The sequence below is a fragment of the Sander lucioperca genome, chromosome 4 (assembly GCF_008315115.2).
Source record: "Sander lucioperca isolate FBNREF2018 chromosome 4, SLUC_FBN_1.2, whole genome shotgun sequence".
Taxonomy (NCBI): Eukaryota; Metazoa; Chordata; class Actinopteri; order Perciformes; family Percidae; genus Sander; species Sander lucioperca.
In genome coordinates, this window is record NC_050176.1 from 19,554,240 (window position 1) to 19,570,598 (window position 16,359).

The following is a 16,359-nucleotide window of genomic DNA, read 5'->3' on the forward strand; positions in this document are numbered from 1 at the left end:
TACAATTTTTTAGACAATGAAGAGGTTCCAATTTTATGGCAATAGTTGGGGGAAATGCTTTCCTGTTTCAACGTGACAATACCCATGTGCAAAATCCAGGTCCATAAAGACATTCTTTCCCACTTTGGTGTGGAAAAACCTCCCTGACCTCTACCCCATCCAGCACATTTTGGGATGAATTTGAGCCTTATCACCCATCATCATTAGCCGACCTCACTAATGCACTTCTAGTTGAATGGAAGCAAATCCCTGCAGCCAGGTTCCACAATGTTGTAAAAAGCCTTTCCAGAAGAGTGGACGTTATACAGTTGTATTATTGTTTAGTATGGTTAGATACCACTAGTGGTAACTGAGGACATGTTTGTTTTTGTAACTTTGGTGAACCAACCTTTTGAAAACCGCCTAACAAGACGACCGGGAACAACTGAAACTGCAGTTTTTAATCGTTTAGTGGGGTCTAAGCACAACAAAATGAAATGACCGGAATTACTTTAAATAATGAATTTAAGTGACTTCTCTCTCCTCTCTGTGTTTGTGCCTCTGCAGGATCCTCGTAGTAAACACAAGTTTAAGGTCCACACTTACTCCAGCCCGACGTTCTGTGACCACTGTGGCTCCCTTCTCTACGGGCTGATACACCAGGGCATGAAATGTGACCGTACGTACACAAATATCTGAGAATGTGTGTGTGATCACACAGATTGAGCATGTGACACCCATGAAAGCTTGTGCTTTAGAGGGCCATAAACAGAAATTATCATTTTACCTGCTTTATTGACCGTATGCCGCCTGCTGCACAAATGTATAGATTTCAAACTATTTACTTCTTAGACAAATACCTTGAACTCTTTCACATATTGACACACTTCAATAGATTTAAAACTTGAATGTGTGTCTAGGCCATAGGGCGGACATCAGAGAAATGACTGCTTACAATGTAATTTAAGGCATTCCAATTAATACTGTTTTCCTTGCTTGTGATATGTGGACTGTAGCTCAGCTAAAACTGTTCAATGAAAAACACATTCTGAGTTTACATTGCATACATCATTTGAAATAATTAACCTGCTCATGAGGCATAATGACAGACAGTTAAATAGATATGATCAGCTTCTCATAAGTAAATGCTGTTGTGTCATACTTATTGCTGACCTTTTCCCTGTTTTTGGCAACAAAGACATTAACAGGAAGTGTTCTACATTACTGTAATGCAATCTCCAGCAATCACCAACATTATTTAGTGGGTAGACAGTTCCTCGTTGTACCAGTGTGCAGTAGTACACAGTGTCTGATGGACTTTGAGTTGGCCTTTGAAGCAGTTTTTATACATTTACATGTAGTCATCAGATACGCGAAAAGGAAAAGGAAATAGGTTGGTGTTAAAGTGTTTGGTGCTGAAAATACTGTGGTAGCTTATATAATACAGTTCTCAAAGGGGTTATTATGTTATATATTAATCACATAAACAAACAACATTTGACTAGGGTAAATTGTATTCATATTAACAAACAAACTTTTTTTTTTTTGGAACTGCACACAGACATGTTTCTTTTCTTTGGTTATGATCATGATTTGGCTAAATTTGAACTTGGAAAACAAACGGAGACATGCCTCTTGATGGCTGACAGAAGTTGCCTCTTTGAAGGATCAATATTTATTTTAAGTTTCTGAGTTGTATGAAGCCACAGTGGTTTTCTCACCTGTCACCAACTCGGATCAAGTCCCTACCAACTTTCGGTCTGCTGACTTTATACTGGAGGGACCTAAAACAGTGTCCCAAGGCTCTCAATACACAAGCAAGGGATTGATATATTTTAGATTTGCTACCATGATGAAATGTGTTCTTCTGCCACAGCAAACACTTGTTTTTTTCCCTCTATAAAGTTTTAATGGACAGTGTAGCTGAGTTGAGCCAGATAGGAGAATATATATATATATATATATATATATATATATATATATATATATATATATATATATATATATATATATATATATATGTATGTATGTATGTATGTATGTATGTATGTATGTATGTATGTGTGTATATATATATATATATATATATATATATGATTTCTTCTGTCTGATGGAAATATAAAAGACAATGAATCAGAAGACGTTATCATAAGAAAGGTCATCATGGAGAGGCAAACATACAAAGGGTTACCTTCTCACTCTCCACCTCTGAGTGGAGTAAACTGTGGAGCTTTGTACATCAGAGCAGTCTGACATCTGGTGGACTGACTGAGAAATTACATAAAGAGTGTTGGGGTATTTTTTTTATTAAGTGCTCATCATTAAGACATACACTATTTAAAGTGTTTTGTGTTTTCCTGTGTAGCTTTACTCAATGCAAATGAATCAACAGCAATCTAAGATGAAAGTAAAATTGTGTTTATCAGGCGGGGAGGGTCTAATGAAACGATGCCATTGAGTTGCATTATGGGAAGTGTAGGATCCAGTATTTCTGGGACTTAAAGTTCAGGTTTCTCAGCCTTTGCTGCTTCATTTTTGGCCATTGTTTTTTCAAGCTCTCTCTTGTGAGTCCCCCATTTTATCAAAGTGTAACACTGAAGAGTCTTTAATCTGGTTATATAGTACTGAAAACATCGTGATAATGACTTGAGAGTTTAAGGAGGGTTGTACTGTGATTTGAAGCTATATAAATATAATTAACCTGTGCATTTCTGTGTGTCTGCATTCAGACTGTATGATGAACATCCACAAGCGGTGTGTGACCAACGTCCCGAGCCTGTGTGGGACAGATCACACCGAGAGGAGAGGACGCCTCCAAATCTCTGCCCAGATCGCTGACGACACTCTCACTGTCACCAGTGAGTGCACTCTGTCGCTTTACACACACACACACACACACACACACACACACACACACTCTGAGTGTCTCTCAAACTATCAGCCTAAGACCAGAACTGGAAAGTCCATTAGTTGATCAATGATCCAACGATTGACCCAAATGGCCGCTGGAACATGAATCCACGTGCCGGCTCATCCTCTCACAGACAGCTGTGTATTGATTATGGAACAGAAACTAAACTCTTTGTTAAGTGTTGTCAAATGTAGCCAGAGTTATTTAGGACAGGACTCTTACTTACTTTTTGTAACCATGTCCTCGTCAACCCCTTGCAGTCAAAGAGGCCAGGAACCTGGTGCCCATGGACCCCAACGGCCTGTCAGACCCCTATGTCAAGCTCAAGCTGATTCCAGATCCCAAGAGTGAGAGCAAGCAGAAGACCAAGACCATCAAATGTTGCCTAAACCCCACCTGGAATGAGACCTTCACTTTGTGAGTCATATCTCAGATGAGTTTTGAGGCTTTAGCTTATATTCTGCATCATTTGAACTTGACTTGTTTAGGTTATAAGTTACTCTCTTGGCCCCATTTTCAGTCACAAAAGCACAAAGCTAACTGGAGCTCATGAGAAAGTGACCTTGTCCCCATTCCTTTTCTTGCTTGTTGCTATTCAAGCTATTCTGGGTTGCTGTGTGTCTGCTAGGAAAGGCACTGGCATGAACCATCTGTCACCTGCTGAGGTGTTTACCAGTTCATATAGAGAGAGATAGAGAGATGTGAGGACTGTGGCTTTGAAATCAAATTGTGATCTTGGTTTTCATTTTTTACCTATTTTTTTTACCCCCCCCCCACCCCCCCCCTTTGTCTCTCATTTTTAGCAAACTAAAAGAAACCGACAAGGACCGCCGTCTGTCAGTGGAGATCTGGGACTGGGATTTGACCAGCAGGAATGACTTCATGGGATCCCTGTCCTTTGGGATCTCAGAGCTACAGAAACAAGGGGTAGATGGATGGTAAGATGTCAGGATATGGTGTATAACTGGAAAAATTACACAGATGTAGACATAAATAACAAAGGCAGAGGGAACAGGGGTGTGAATGTTTAAGGGCTGTTTGTCATAGTCTAGTGATAATCCTGGATATTATCTCTTTGTTTTTATTTTGGGGTTTAGGTTTAAGATGCTGTCTCAGGAAGAAGGAGAATACTTCAATGTTCCCGTTCAGCCAGATGGAGAAGACGGTAATGAGGAGCTACGACAAAAGTTTGAGGTGAGACGCACAAAAACAGAGACAAAAATTGACAGGTTTACAGGGATATTTCACTGTTGGAAAGATGAATATATCTTTAAATTGGGTCACTTATGTAGTAGAAATGTGAATTTTATTTTTAGAAATTGGTGGCTTCTAGGCCAAGAAAAGCCAGAAAATGTGTTTTTGGCTCATGTGGAAAGACACCAAATCCCAGAATGCACTTGCTTCGCTGCTTTAGAGTCTAATCCCAAGCCACGCCTACTGTTTACAGACAGACAGAGAGACAGTCAACTCAACTCAAGTGTGTTTTATTGTCATTTCAACCATATACACAAAACAACGTTTCACTGTGGCTCAAGTGGTTACACAATTAAAATATATAAAAACGACCTTATATAAAAATGCCATACCAAACAGGCTACATTTAGTGCACACACATGATATGCTCCGTAAAGTTCAGCTAACACATAGCTACTAGCATTAGCGCTTGGTGGGCTGTAAACACCGAGTATGAACACAGCCGTAAATTTGCGTGGAATGTAGAATGGTCGGCATTTAACAGTCACAAACTCCACCAGCAGTTAGCAGTTAGTTGGATACAAGCAGCCCATTTCTGCACCAATACGTGTTAACCCAGCCTACCTCGACTAGTCTTACCCGGCGACAGAGCAGCCGGCCTGGTAGATGGATAGTTCACTACACTGTTGTTCAGCCATGTTTCCACAACAACAAAAACATAGCAGTCCCTGAACTCGCGTTGGGAGTTTCGTTGAAGTTGGATGTAGTCCAGTTTGTTGTCTAATGAGCGGACACTTGCAAACAGGACTGATGGAACAGGTGGCCAGCTAGCGTTAGCTTTCCACCGGCACACTCATTCAACGTTCCCCGCTGATGATGTCCCTTTACCGGCCAGAGGCATGTACTGAGCAACGAGCAACACCGCTGGTCTCCATAGCAGGCGGGCGAAGCTCACGTAGTGTGTCAAGTATTCCGTCTGTAATAAAGTGTCCTGCATATTCTCCAATCTGTACCAATGTATCCCGGTGTTAAAATTTCCTTCGGGATGAATAAATCTGTCTATCTATCTAAAAGTTTTCTGCTCAGAAGCAAGCGATGATTTAAGATGGCTGACACTCATTTTGCTTCAGAAATCTTTGGAGAAAGACGACAGTCCAACCCCCTATGGGCGGGTTGAAAACATGCGGAAGTAGCTCCTACTACTGGCTGTAGTCCATTGCCTCTGGGCAAAAAATCTTCCGATGATGCAAAAATCGTCGTTTTACGTCATCGGAAGATTTTTTCCAGACCCACAATACAGAGATCTCTCCTCTCAGGGGGACATGAGGGAGGGAAGCACGGTCATTCAAAAATACTACCGGGTTTCTGCTGATACAAAGCTTAATGCTAATTCGGTGAAGTATCCCTTTAATTTGCACTGTCCTTGTTTTTTTATTTGTTTTTTTAAATATGAGGCGTATTTATTCTTCCTTCATAATCTCAGTTTTTTCCTGTTATTCCTTCTCTCTCCAGAGGGCAAGGGTGGGGCCAGGGAAGCCCATAGACTCTTCTTCCTCCTCCTCGGTGTGCAAGTATGACAGCAATGGCAATCAGGACCGGGTCAAGCTCTCGGACTTCAACTTCATCATGGTTTTGGGCAAGGGCAGCTTTGGCAAGGTGATGAAAATTGGTAGTGTTTTTTTTTATGGTGAGATATGGTAGCCAGTGGCTGTAAAACAAAATGCAATAATCTTCAGGTGATGCTGGCTGAGAGAAAGGGCACCGATGAGTTGTACGCCATCAAAATCCTGAAGAAGGACGTGGTGATCCAGGACGATGACGTGGAGTGCACCATGGTGGAGAAGAGAGTGCTCGCTCTGGCTGGGAAACCACCTTTCCTCACTCAGCTGCACTCCTGTTTCCAAACCATGGTATGGGTCCACAACATCTTGTATGAACAAAGATAAGCACATGCAGAAACATGGCAGCACGCAACTCAACACTGATCATATATTCTCCTCCTCCTTCTCCTTCTTCTTTGTCTTCTAGGACCGATTGTATTTCGTCATGGAGTATATAAATGGAGGAGACCTTATGTACCAGATTCAGCAGGTCGGCAAGTTCAAGGAGCCTCATGCTGTGTGAGTACGCACGCACGCACGCACACACACACACACACACACACACACACACACACACACACACACACACACACACACACACACACATGCACGCACACACACAAGCACATACACACACATGCACGCACACAAGCACATACACACACCCTTGTGCACCCTTTTCTCTTCTTACTGCTAATTAATTCCTCCCACCCAATCTACTCTGCTTCTGTTTGCTTTGTCAGTTGATTCTATTCAATTGTATTGATAGATGTACAGTATGTACCCTTTCCATATTTTGGGCTGATCTGATAACCTAAAATGTTAAAGGATGTACTAATTCAGTTTAAGATGAACTTTTATTAAAGAACGAGTTGGCATTTAGCTGCTAACATGACACCCGCATACGTATTTGTCACATGCTTGCAGCTGCTTTTTAGTGGATTCATCTTTATTGTCATTGCACAGTAGAGTAGAGGTACCGAAACAACAAAATGCAAAAGAAAAAGATGGTGTTTGTCTGTGTTTCAGGTTCTATGCTGCAGAGATTGCCATTGGAATCTTCTTCCTTCACTCAAAAGGCATTGTGTACCGGTGAGTCCTTCTGTGCATCAGCTCAAGTCTGCATGTACAGCTTAAAATCCCTTCAGAATAAAGGTGTGAATAATACCTGTGTGTGTGTGTGTGTGTGTGTGTGTGTGTGTGTCAGGGATCTGAAGCTGGACAATGTGATGCTGGACGCTGAAGGCCATATAAAGATAGCCGACTTTGGCATGTGCAAAGAGAACATGTTAGATGGAATCACCACAAAGACCTTTTGTGGAACACCAGACTACATTGCTCCAGAGGTGTGTTTACATGCTGTGAGATAGTTGATGGTACACTTTCCTTTTTATTTAATTTTTACTTCTGAATGGGACTCACGACTCCACCATTGTGTCTTATAGATCATAGCTTATCAGCCTTATGGGAAGTCTGTGGACTGGTGGGCCTTTGGAGTACTGCTCTATGAAATGCTTGCTGGACAGGTTTGTATACAATCACTATAGTTACTTTTTTTTATCCAGAACAATTGTGACAAGTAAAGTGATGATGTATATTTGTGCCCATCCAGCCGCCTTTTGACGGGGAGGATGAAGATGAGCTGTTCCAGTCGATCATGGAGCATCACGTCTCTTACCCGAAATCCATGTCCAAAGAGGCTGTTGCTATCTGCAAGGGGGTGAGGGAACATTTTCAAATGCACATACATAGAGAGACTCAGTCCTAATGTGGCCCCTAAACTCTCTCCATATCCACTCTGAACACTGGACAGTGTGCCATGTTAGGGCTGTCGGTTTGGAGTCAAAGTGCGTAAGAATAACAAGGTAGTGCAGTAGGACCAGTTAAAAGAGTACTCCACTGATTCAGCATTGCACTTCTAAAGCATTCAGTTTAACCAATGTGTGGCATATATTTTTATTAGATGTCACACTGTATTTTCTGCCAACTGAGCAGTTTTATTATATTTAAAAGGCTACTCCGCCAAATTAACATTGCACTCCTAGAATTTTGTCGGACTCAGCATGGATAGTAGGGATGTAACGATACACTCAACTCACGATTCGATACACAATTTTAAGTTCACAATACAATTTTGTCACGATTTTTTTTAACAGAATGAAATGACTGAAAAATATTCCTATATTTATATAAACTGCAAAACAGCAGATGTGTCCTCTTATCAAAAGTGCAACTGAAATAGTATTTTATCTTAAATAAGAAATATAAAGATTAAAGAAAGGCTTGTTTATTGCTAAGGCCATATGGTTAAATTTAAATGATTCATTTAAAATGTAATAACAATAACTTATAACAAGTCATTTTCTGTTAAAGGTCCTATGACATGCTGCTCTTTGGATGCTTTTATATAGGCCTTAGTGGTCCCCTAATACTGTATCTGAAGTCTCTTTTATATAGGCCTTAGTGGTCCCCTAATACTGTATCTGAAGTCTCTTTTATATAGGCCTTAGTGGTCCCCTAATACTGTATCTGAAGTATCTTTTATATAGACCTTAGTGGTCCCCTAATACTGTATCTGAAGTCTCTTTCCCGAAATTCAGCCTTTATGCAGAATTACAGCCACTAGAGCCAGTCCCACAATGAGCTTTCCTTATGACGTGCCATTTCTGTGTCTGTAGCTTTAAATGCTATTGAGGAGGAGAGAGGGGGGGGCAAGGTGGAGGGTGGGGGTGTGGCCTTGATCAACTGCCACTTTGCTTGCTTGCAAGCTGTCAGTACCCGATCCGTGCCGCCTGTAAGATCCGTTCTGCGCATGCGCATGATTACGTAGTAGAAAACTAAGTGTCCCTGTGCGATTTGTACCACGCATGCGTTGAAACACTTTACGACCAAACATCACAACTTTTTTAAATCTATTATATATACTATATTAAATCTTTATTATACAATAGTCATACAAACAATCAAGACTTGTTGTCACTGATCCAAAACCGTGTTGCGACGTCGTTGTTGTGTTGTTTATGTTAATGTTTTACTTTTAATACTTCGTCTTGACTAAAAACTATAGACTATATATTATTAATGCGATGAAGTGTAAACGTACATAGCTAAGTGTCCTTTCGAAGATGGGATGACAGCTCTTCCAGCCACCACTGCTGTATACCACTATAGTAGCTACATGCTAACGGCAGTAAACATGTCATCTTAGCTGGCAATGTTGTTAAATTCTCCCCAATTCCGGGTCACATTCCTGCTGAAACATGTCCGATTGTGTAGTGTTTGGTTCAGAAGCCTTTATTTGCGATTTCTGACGTTAGAAAGTGCTGCTTCGTTCCACTACAATCTAACGTTAGCATACTCATAGCTAACTATTGTAGCTGCATGCTAACGCGACATAGCGGAGCATATATAGCTGGCTATATATGTACGTATGTAGCAGGACTTTGTACCATAAAAAATCACCAATAAAGGCTTCTAAACCAAATACTAAACAAATACAAATAAAGTGATCGGAATTTGGGGTGACATGTCCAGCATTGAGCTACATAATAGTTTGCTAGGAGTTAGCTGGTCTCTCACAGAGATCTCATTTGTAGCCCTGTTTTTACCTGATACTTTCATAAAAGTACAAACCCATAAAGTGAGAGGTATACACATGATTAAACTTTATTTCAAGCATGATTAACCTGAAGCAGGACGGAGTCATGACTTAAAACACCAAAGGAAGGCTTCTAGCTCAGGCTAGCTAGCGTTAGCAAATTACCTTCAATGTTGCAAAGAAATGATGAAACGTAAAATTTGAAGCCTTTATTTAATTTGCTACATGGTGTTGTACTGGATGGCCAGACGACGCTCCGTATATCATTAACAGATACTTTAGGAAACTCCAGCAAACACCTTGTAAACTTCATCTCTGCCATCATAATGGTCTACTGTCACTGTCTAATGTTTTCTTCTGGTAACCATAGAGCTGTGCGCAAGCGTAGAACTGATCAGGCAGTGTCGTAAAACACGTCGAGTTTCTGCGCATGCGCAGAACGGATCTTACAGGCGGTATGGATCGGGTACTGACACAAGCCATGATGTCTCTCTCTTTCTCATGGGCGGGCCAAATTCTCTGGGCAGGCAAAGCAGAGAAAGGGGAGGTAACCTTGCTCCTTATGACATCATAAGGAGGAAGATTCCAGATCGGCCCATCTGAGCTTTCATTTTCTCAAAGGCAGAGCAGGATACCCAGGGCTCGGTTTACACCTATCGCCATTTCTAGTCACTGGGGGACCATAGGCAGGCTGGGGGAACGCATATTAACGTTAAAAAACCTCATAAAGTGGAATTTATATGCCATGGGACCTTTAAACAACAAAAAGAAGAAACACTAGATGGCAGAAGGATATTTTACAACAAGATTGAACACAACACAGGCTTACCGAGCCGGGCATAAACGCAACACTACCACTGTTGTTTATCACAGCAGCAGTATCCATGCTGTCTCAAAGTGCAGAGAGTCTCCTCTGTGTCTTTAGCTGCATACTCCTTTCCAGTGAAATACTGTCACACTACACCTTTTAGCTGTCAGCATTGTAACTGTTTAACTGTAAGCCAGTGTGTCACGCCCTAGGCTGTTTAAAAATTGAATCGTGATTCATTTTTTTTAATCTCAACCTGTTGTAACACCAACTGACATCACTTGAGGTAATTTATCAGACTTCACACAGCCACAAAAGGCTTTACAGAACTTTTTACACATACAGACTTTGATGCGTATAATCAGTGGAGTTACCTTTAAACATATTGGGCTATTAGTTGATTGACTGGTTAAAGTTGTGATTTGGTGTAGTTATTGCCAGTTTATATACATTTATTGCAAATTGGGATGCAAGTGAATGTAGGTCAGTAACAGATTCATAATTTTGGTAATTAAATAAATTCAGTTTTTTGGCATCCATAACGGAGGTTACCTGCTTCTTTGCCCCTCAACCTTAATGCAGTGAAGGGGAGCTAGTGTGTAGTGATCAGTCACCGTATACAGTACACACACACTAACACACACATAAACTCGTCTTATCCTTGTCTATCTGTGTGAATTTAGCTGATGACCAAGCACCCAGGTAAGCGTCTGGGCTGCGGTCCAGAGGGGGAGAGAGACATCAAGGAACACGCCTTCTTTCGCTATATAGACTGGGAAAAACTGGAGAATAAAGAGGTCCAGCCTCCTTTCAAACCTAAAGCTGTGAGTATATTACACACACACTCTCTTCAGCTGTTGAATATTACCTCAACTTCACTGATTAGCTCAGAAAAAAGTAACCGTAAGGAAGGAAATAACATCCAACTAGTCAAACTTTCAAGGTAAGTTATAGATTAGATCGCTCATCCCCCGAACCAAACCATTGCCTGCCATTGGTCACTACTCTGACAAATGCTTAGCTGAGATTTGTGTAGTGTAGTCACCAATGATGAAGCTGATATGTCACTGGCTCACATGCGGACCAATGGAAATCCACAGTTTCGGCTGTGAGTGATTTGATTGGTTGATGCCATGTTTTAGTTGTATTTCTCTTTTTTCTCTTTGTTTGTTGTCGTCCTTTTTTTCCCTTCCATCCCTCATCAAACTCACTCCATCCCCCCCAATCTCTCTCTCTCTCTCTCCACCTCTCTCCTCTCCATGGCAGTGTGGGCGTGATGCGGAGAACTTTGATCGTTTTTTCACACGCCACCTCCCCGAGTTGACCCCCCCTGATCAGGAGCTTATAGGCAACCTGGACCAGGAAGAATTCCACGGCTTCTCATTTGTTAACCCTGAGTACCCTCACACAACTCACTGACCATGCCACATATCACTGGGCTGCACTAGTAACCCCCCACACCTCAGAAACACACATTTAAAAAAAAAAAAAAAAACAGTCCCTGTGATGTCATATCCAGGCAGGGTGAACGGAATAGTTCAACATTTTGGGAAGTACGTTTATTTTTCCTGAGACTTAGAAGAGAAGACCCATATCGATCTCATGTCTTTGCATAAATTAAGGAGCTGGAGCCAGGAGGAAATTAGCCTAGCTTAGCATAAAGACTGGAAGCAGGGGGGGAAGCTGCTAGCCTGGCTCTCTCTCTCTCTCCAAAGTAAAACAATATGCCTACTAGCACCTCTAAAGCTAATTACCTGCGAGGCTGTTGTGGTCGCTCAAGAGTTTTCAGCGTAAAAAAACACATTGTCGTTGTTTTCTGCGTGTACGGGTTAAACAAATCAAATCAAACGTCTGTACGAGCTGTATTTTTGAGAATAGCCAGGCGAGATGTCCCCAGCTTCCAATATTTATGCCAAGCTAGGCTAATCACCTCCTGTCTCCGGTACAGACATAAGACTGTTATCAATCCTCTCATCTAACTCTCGGAAAAGAAATCGAATAAGCACATTTCCCTAAATATACCATTACTATTTCTTAAAAATAAAGTTCCGATGAAAATGCGGACAGCTGCTCAAACGGTAACAATCAGGAGAATTAATCAGATATTCACGTGTCAAGTTGCCAGTAGGAGACTAGTCTTGTTTCCAGCGGTGACATCGTCTTGTGACACTGGCTGCTCCCATATTAGCTCTACTGGTTGTATTTCAATCTTTGGCACACAAATGTTGCCCGCTCCTGAACGCCGCCCGGCTGCTCACGCCAGCAGGTTCATGTCGGGGGCCCACGTCAGGGCCGACTCCAACCTGCTCTGTCTTCGTGTCACCCTCCCTGTGATTGCATATTGACCTATCAGTAATATTGATGAGTGTACTATGAGCACATATTTGGTAATGTTCATACGGTGTAAGTAAGTAAAAACTGACCAATTGCTTTGCTATGATTATCTGATTACTATTCAGTTTCCTAATGTTGACTTTATTTTGTCTATAGGACCAAATATTCTACTCTTTCTGTTCAGTCAGTGTTGTGGTGAGCTTACATTTATTTTGCTGATTTAATTTTGTAACCAGTCAGAGGATAGAAGTCTTTATACATGCGGTCAGCAAGAGTGTAGGTCTGCGTCAAGGTAGTGATTTTTGATTGAAATCTCATTACTTTTCTCCTGATTCATCACTGAAACCTTCACCACATTACACTGTGTTTTTAAAGACATATCTAAGCTTGCAAACAACCATTTGTTTTGGGAGAATTTCACATATGCCGAGTCTTGTGAAGCTGGTAGTTTGTTAGGATGTCCAAAAGTGCCAAAATAGGATTCAGAATCATGAGGATGTGGAAAAATATTGTCCTCAACAACTGTGATGAAGGGCAGCCATCTTGTGCCATTTTGCAGTACATGTATAATTATTAGAATATGCATTATAGCTTATCTGTTCTCCAACAATACAATACCTTTGGAAAGTAATTTTAATATATAAAATGAATGAAGACGTGTGTTCATTGTGAGGCAGGTTGTATTATCTTTTTTTGTAACTGTGTAACACTGCAGGGTTGTAACAATGTGTCAAATCTTGTTTTTTGAACTCGTATCGAAAAGTTGAGGCGGCATCAAGGTGACGTCACAGATACACAAAGATGCTCACTGATAAAGACGATTGATTCTGCCAGGTGGTAAAAGTAAACGTTTATTGTGATGATGGTGACGAATCAATCGTGACATAACGAGAGATATGACATAGAAAAAGAATATATATATATATATATATATGGAGTTCTATATCAAAGAGATATTTGGATAAATTGTTCTGGATGAGAGGGATGCTTCTGTGGATTGTGTAATTGACCTGTATGACTGGAAACTGATAATATACTCACTGGTGCCTACCAGACTACTTCTGCTGTATTTGCCTTGTTACTGCTGCTACACCCAAAATGTGGTTATTTGGTTTGGCTGAGAGTTCGTTGAGTAGATCAGTTCCACTCTCATATGTGGAAGCTAAGCTAAAGCCAGGAGAGATGACTATCTTAGCTTAGCTTAGCATAAAAACTGGAAACGGGGAAAGCTATTGTGTTTTGTTTGTTTAATATGTACAAAAACCGAAGCGTAAAAACGTCAATTTTCCATTCAACTGACTTTTTGAAAATATTTTGCTATCGGGGAGGGAGGGAGCCCCCTTCCACTAGCCTTTGTAACTTTACGCAATTTCTCATTCAACATTTCTTTCATTGGTCTTTCTGAAAAAATGAAGCGTGTTCCTGGGGTTCACTCTTCTTCATCTACATCAAACTGCAGCACTTGCTGTTAGAAATTGAAACCTGCATTTTAAACGACTACTACTTAGTGAGCACCGAAAAAAACTAAAAACAACTCGGTTCTTTTGTCGAACCATGATGTTTAGCTGGCAAAGGTTTAGGACTAATGGGAAATATTTTTTTTAAAGGCCTATGAAATACAGAAATATTATATAAATGAAGTTAACGGGTCGCTTTTCAAAAACAGTCCTTATCTAAACATATGAAGTTAAGCCACACGACCTACTGTTGAGACAGGATCTCTTCCAAGGATGGATTTTTTTGTTAGCTAGTTAATGGGAATAATTATTGAATGTGGAGTTCCTCTTATGAATGACACGATGACACAATATCACAGTCATATTTAATTATATTTTATTGCACACATGAACAAATCCTTACAGTGTATCAACTGTTTACAAACATGTACAAACCATTTAGCCTTGAAACCAACTATAAATGTTTTCAAAGTTTTGTTCAAAATTCAAGGTCCACTTACAAAATTTCTCCTGGAGTATTCAGTTGCATCTCATGGCCTTCATCAATGGATGGTGTTTGCTCAGTTGCCATGGAGTAAGAAGAATTATTTATAAATTATTAAAACATGTATACATGTTCACACAACAAAGACTTCATATTTTAAATATATGTAAAACATGAATCTATATTTTATAATATTTCAACCATGTTATAGTGTCAATCTTTCATTAGTCGAGATTACTACATTATAATTAGAGGATGGATACCCGAACCGAGCCGGGTTCGGACAGATATTTAGAAATGTTCGGGTCAGGCTCAGTCACATCAGCACGATAAGACATTGAACATATTAAATTAAAAAAAGCTTATTATGTAGGTGCGCGCCTGTGTTAATGTGCACTTGTTACCCTGTGTGCTCATCTGTTGACATTTCCGAATGCCTTCCTACAGTTGCTTAATAAAAGCGGGCTTTCCACACAAACAAACGTATGTGTCATTAGTATGAGAAAAAAACAAGATTTTAACTGTGTCAGGCTCGGGTAAGGCTTGGACATAAATATCTTAATGCCTGTCGGGCTCGGGCCAGGTTCGGTTACTGCTCTGTCGGACGTGGGCCGGGCTCGGACAGAAAAATCCGCCCCGATCCGCACTCTAATTATAATGTGTTCAACTATACCTGATATATAACTATATATCAACTAATTGTCATATACTATTTATAAAAGCTGCATTAGAGGGTAACATAAAATGTCCACAAAACAAACCCACATTGCAAAGATAAAATATGCAGCATCACACCTGCCTCATACACAAAAATGAGCTGACTTAGTGATGAGTTCGTGGACCGGTGATAGAGGTGGGAAAGTTTCAAACTCTCCTCATTTCAGCTGGAAACCCTGTGAGATGAGACAAAAGGAGGAGGTAGGAACCACAATTTTGTGTGTGTGTGTGTGTGTGTGTGCATGTCGTGTGTGTGCATGTTGTGTGTGTGTGTGTGTGTGTGTGTATTGTGTCTTGCCTGGGGCTCACTGCTTCACTTTCCTGTGTGAAATCCTTTCCGGTTGTGGTTTGGTCTGCAGCTGGTCTGTTTTATCGATCCTTGTCTGTACTAAAACGTTTCCTCTCTCTGGCTTTGGAAGTTTGTCTTAGATCTTTCTGCATTTGTGCTGTTGAAATGTTTCGGTGGGTCTTTATTCATCTTTTGACTTTGTGTCTCTGGGTTTCGTCGGCAGGGTGTTTGTGTTTTTGTCGACTTTTGTAGTGTGTGTTCTGCTGAGTCTAGACTCCTTGTGGTGCCACCATTTTACAGATGATCAGAGGTGTGGATTAGACTGCACTTAGACTCAACAATAGCAAAATACACTCAGAATTTAACACCAATGACTCATGACTTCACTCAGATTTAAAGCTGGGGAAGGCAGTTTCTTGCGTCACTTTGCATCACAAAATTCCACAATAACCTTTCAGCATATTGTAATTCAAGTGGTCTGAGAGAAAACTAGACTTTTGCACTACCACTATGCTCTGTTTTTAGGCTTTACAAAAAATCTAGCCCATGACGGGAAACTTTGGCCAATAACGGGTCATTTCAGAGAGAGGGCGTTCTTATTGGCTGTTCTACAAATGCAGATGCACTTACACATCCCGTCATATGGTGGAACCCTGATTCAATGGCGGAAAATCCTGGAGAAAAAGTTGCTATTCCAGCATTGGAAACAAGTGCCTGCACTGCAAAGCAATCCAAAAGAAAGGAAGACGGGCTTATTAAAAAGACTAAAGACTCTAGCTAAAGCTCACGGCTACGGTTAGCAGAAGGCTAAACTATTAGCAACATTTTCTCTCCATCTCTGAAATTATTGACACATTTTATTTACATATAAACATGAGCTTAAATCTCAGTATGTCATCTTAAAGGGCTTGACAGGCCAACCAGTTTGCAAAGAAAACATGATTGCCGCTATATTACGGCACAAGGATCTAAATCATGATCGGGATG

The 16,359-nt window shown here is 40.7% G+C and overlaps 1 protein-coding gene across 3 annotated transcripts in view; it reads left to right on the forward strand.

Moving 5' to 3' along the window:
- The window catches only part of LOC116057228 (protein kinase C beta type-like), a 58,179-nt gene that overhangs the window by 26,708 nt on the left and 15,112 nt on the right, over nt 1-16,359 (forward strand). Inside the window, exons 4-17 of one of the 3 annotated variants that reach the window (XR_004897208.1) lie at nt 547-658; nt 2,709-2,837; nt 3,151-3,307; nt 3,694-3,828; nt 3,988-4,084; nt 5,597-5,740; nt 5,821-5,994; nt 6,113-6,204; nt 6,715-6,777; nt 6,893-7,031; nt 7,131-7,211; nt 7,298-7,405; nt 10,775-10,915; nt 11,358-12,254. Coding sequence is in view for 2 of the 3 variants with exons in the window: in XM_031309620.2 (XP_031165480.1) it covers nt 547-658; nt 2,709-2,837; nt 3,151-3,307; nt 3,694-3,828; nt 3,988-4,084; nt 5,597-5,740; nt 5,821-5,994; nt 6,113-6,204; nt 6,715-6,777; nt 6,893-7,031; nt 7,131-7,211; nt 7,298-7,405; nt 10,775-10,915; nt 11,358-11,510 (1,725 nt within the window). In the remaining variant the exon portion in view is untranslated. Of the gene's footprint in view, nt 1-546; nt 659-2,708; nt 2,838-3,150; nt 3,308-3,693; nt 3,829-3,987; nt 4,085-5,596; nt 5,741-5,820; nt 5,995-6,112; nt 6,205-6,714; nt 6,778-6,892; nt 7,032-7,130; nt 7,212-7,297; nt 7,406-10,774; nt 10,916-11,357; nt 13,484-16,359 lie in introns of those variants that run through there. The other 2 variants (XM_031309620.2, XM_031309622.2) reach the window with 2 other exon arrangements.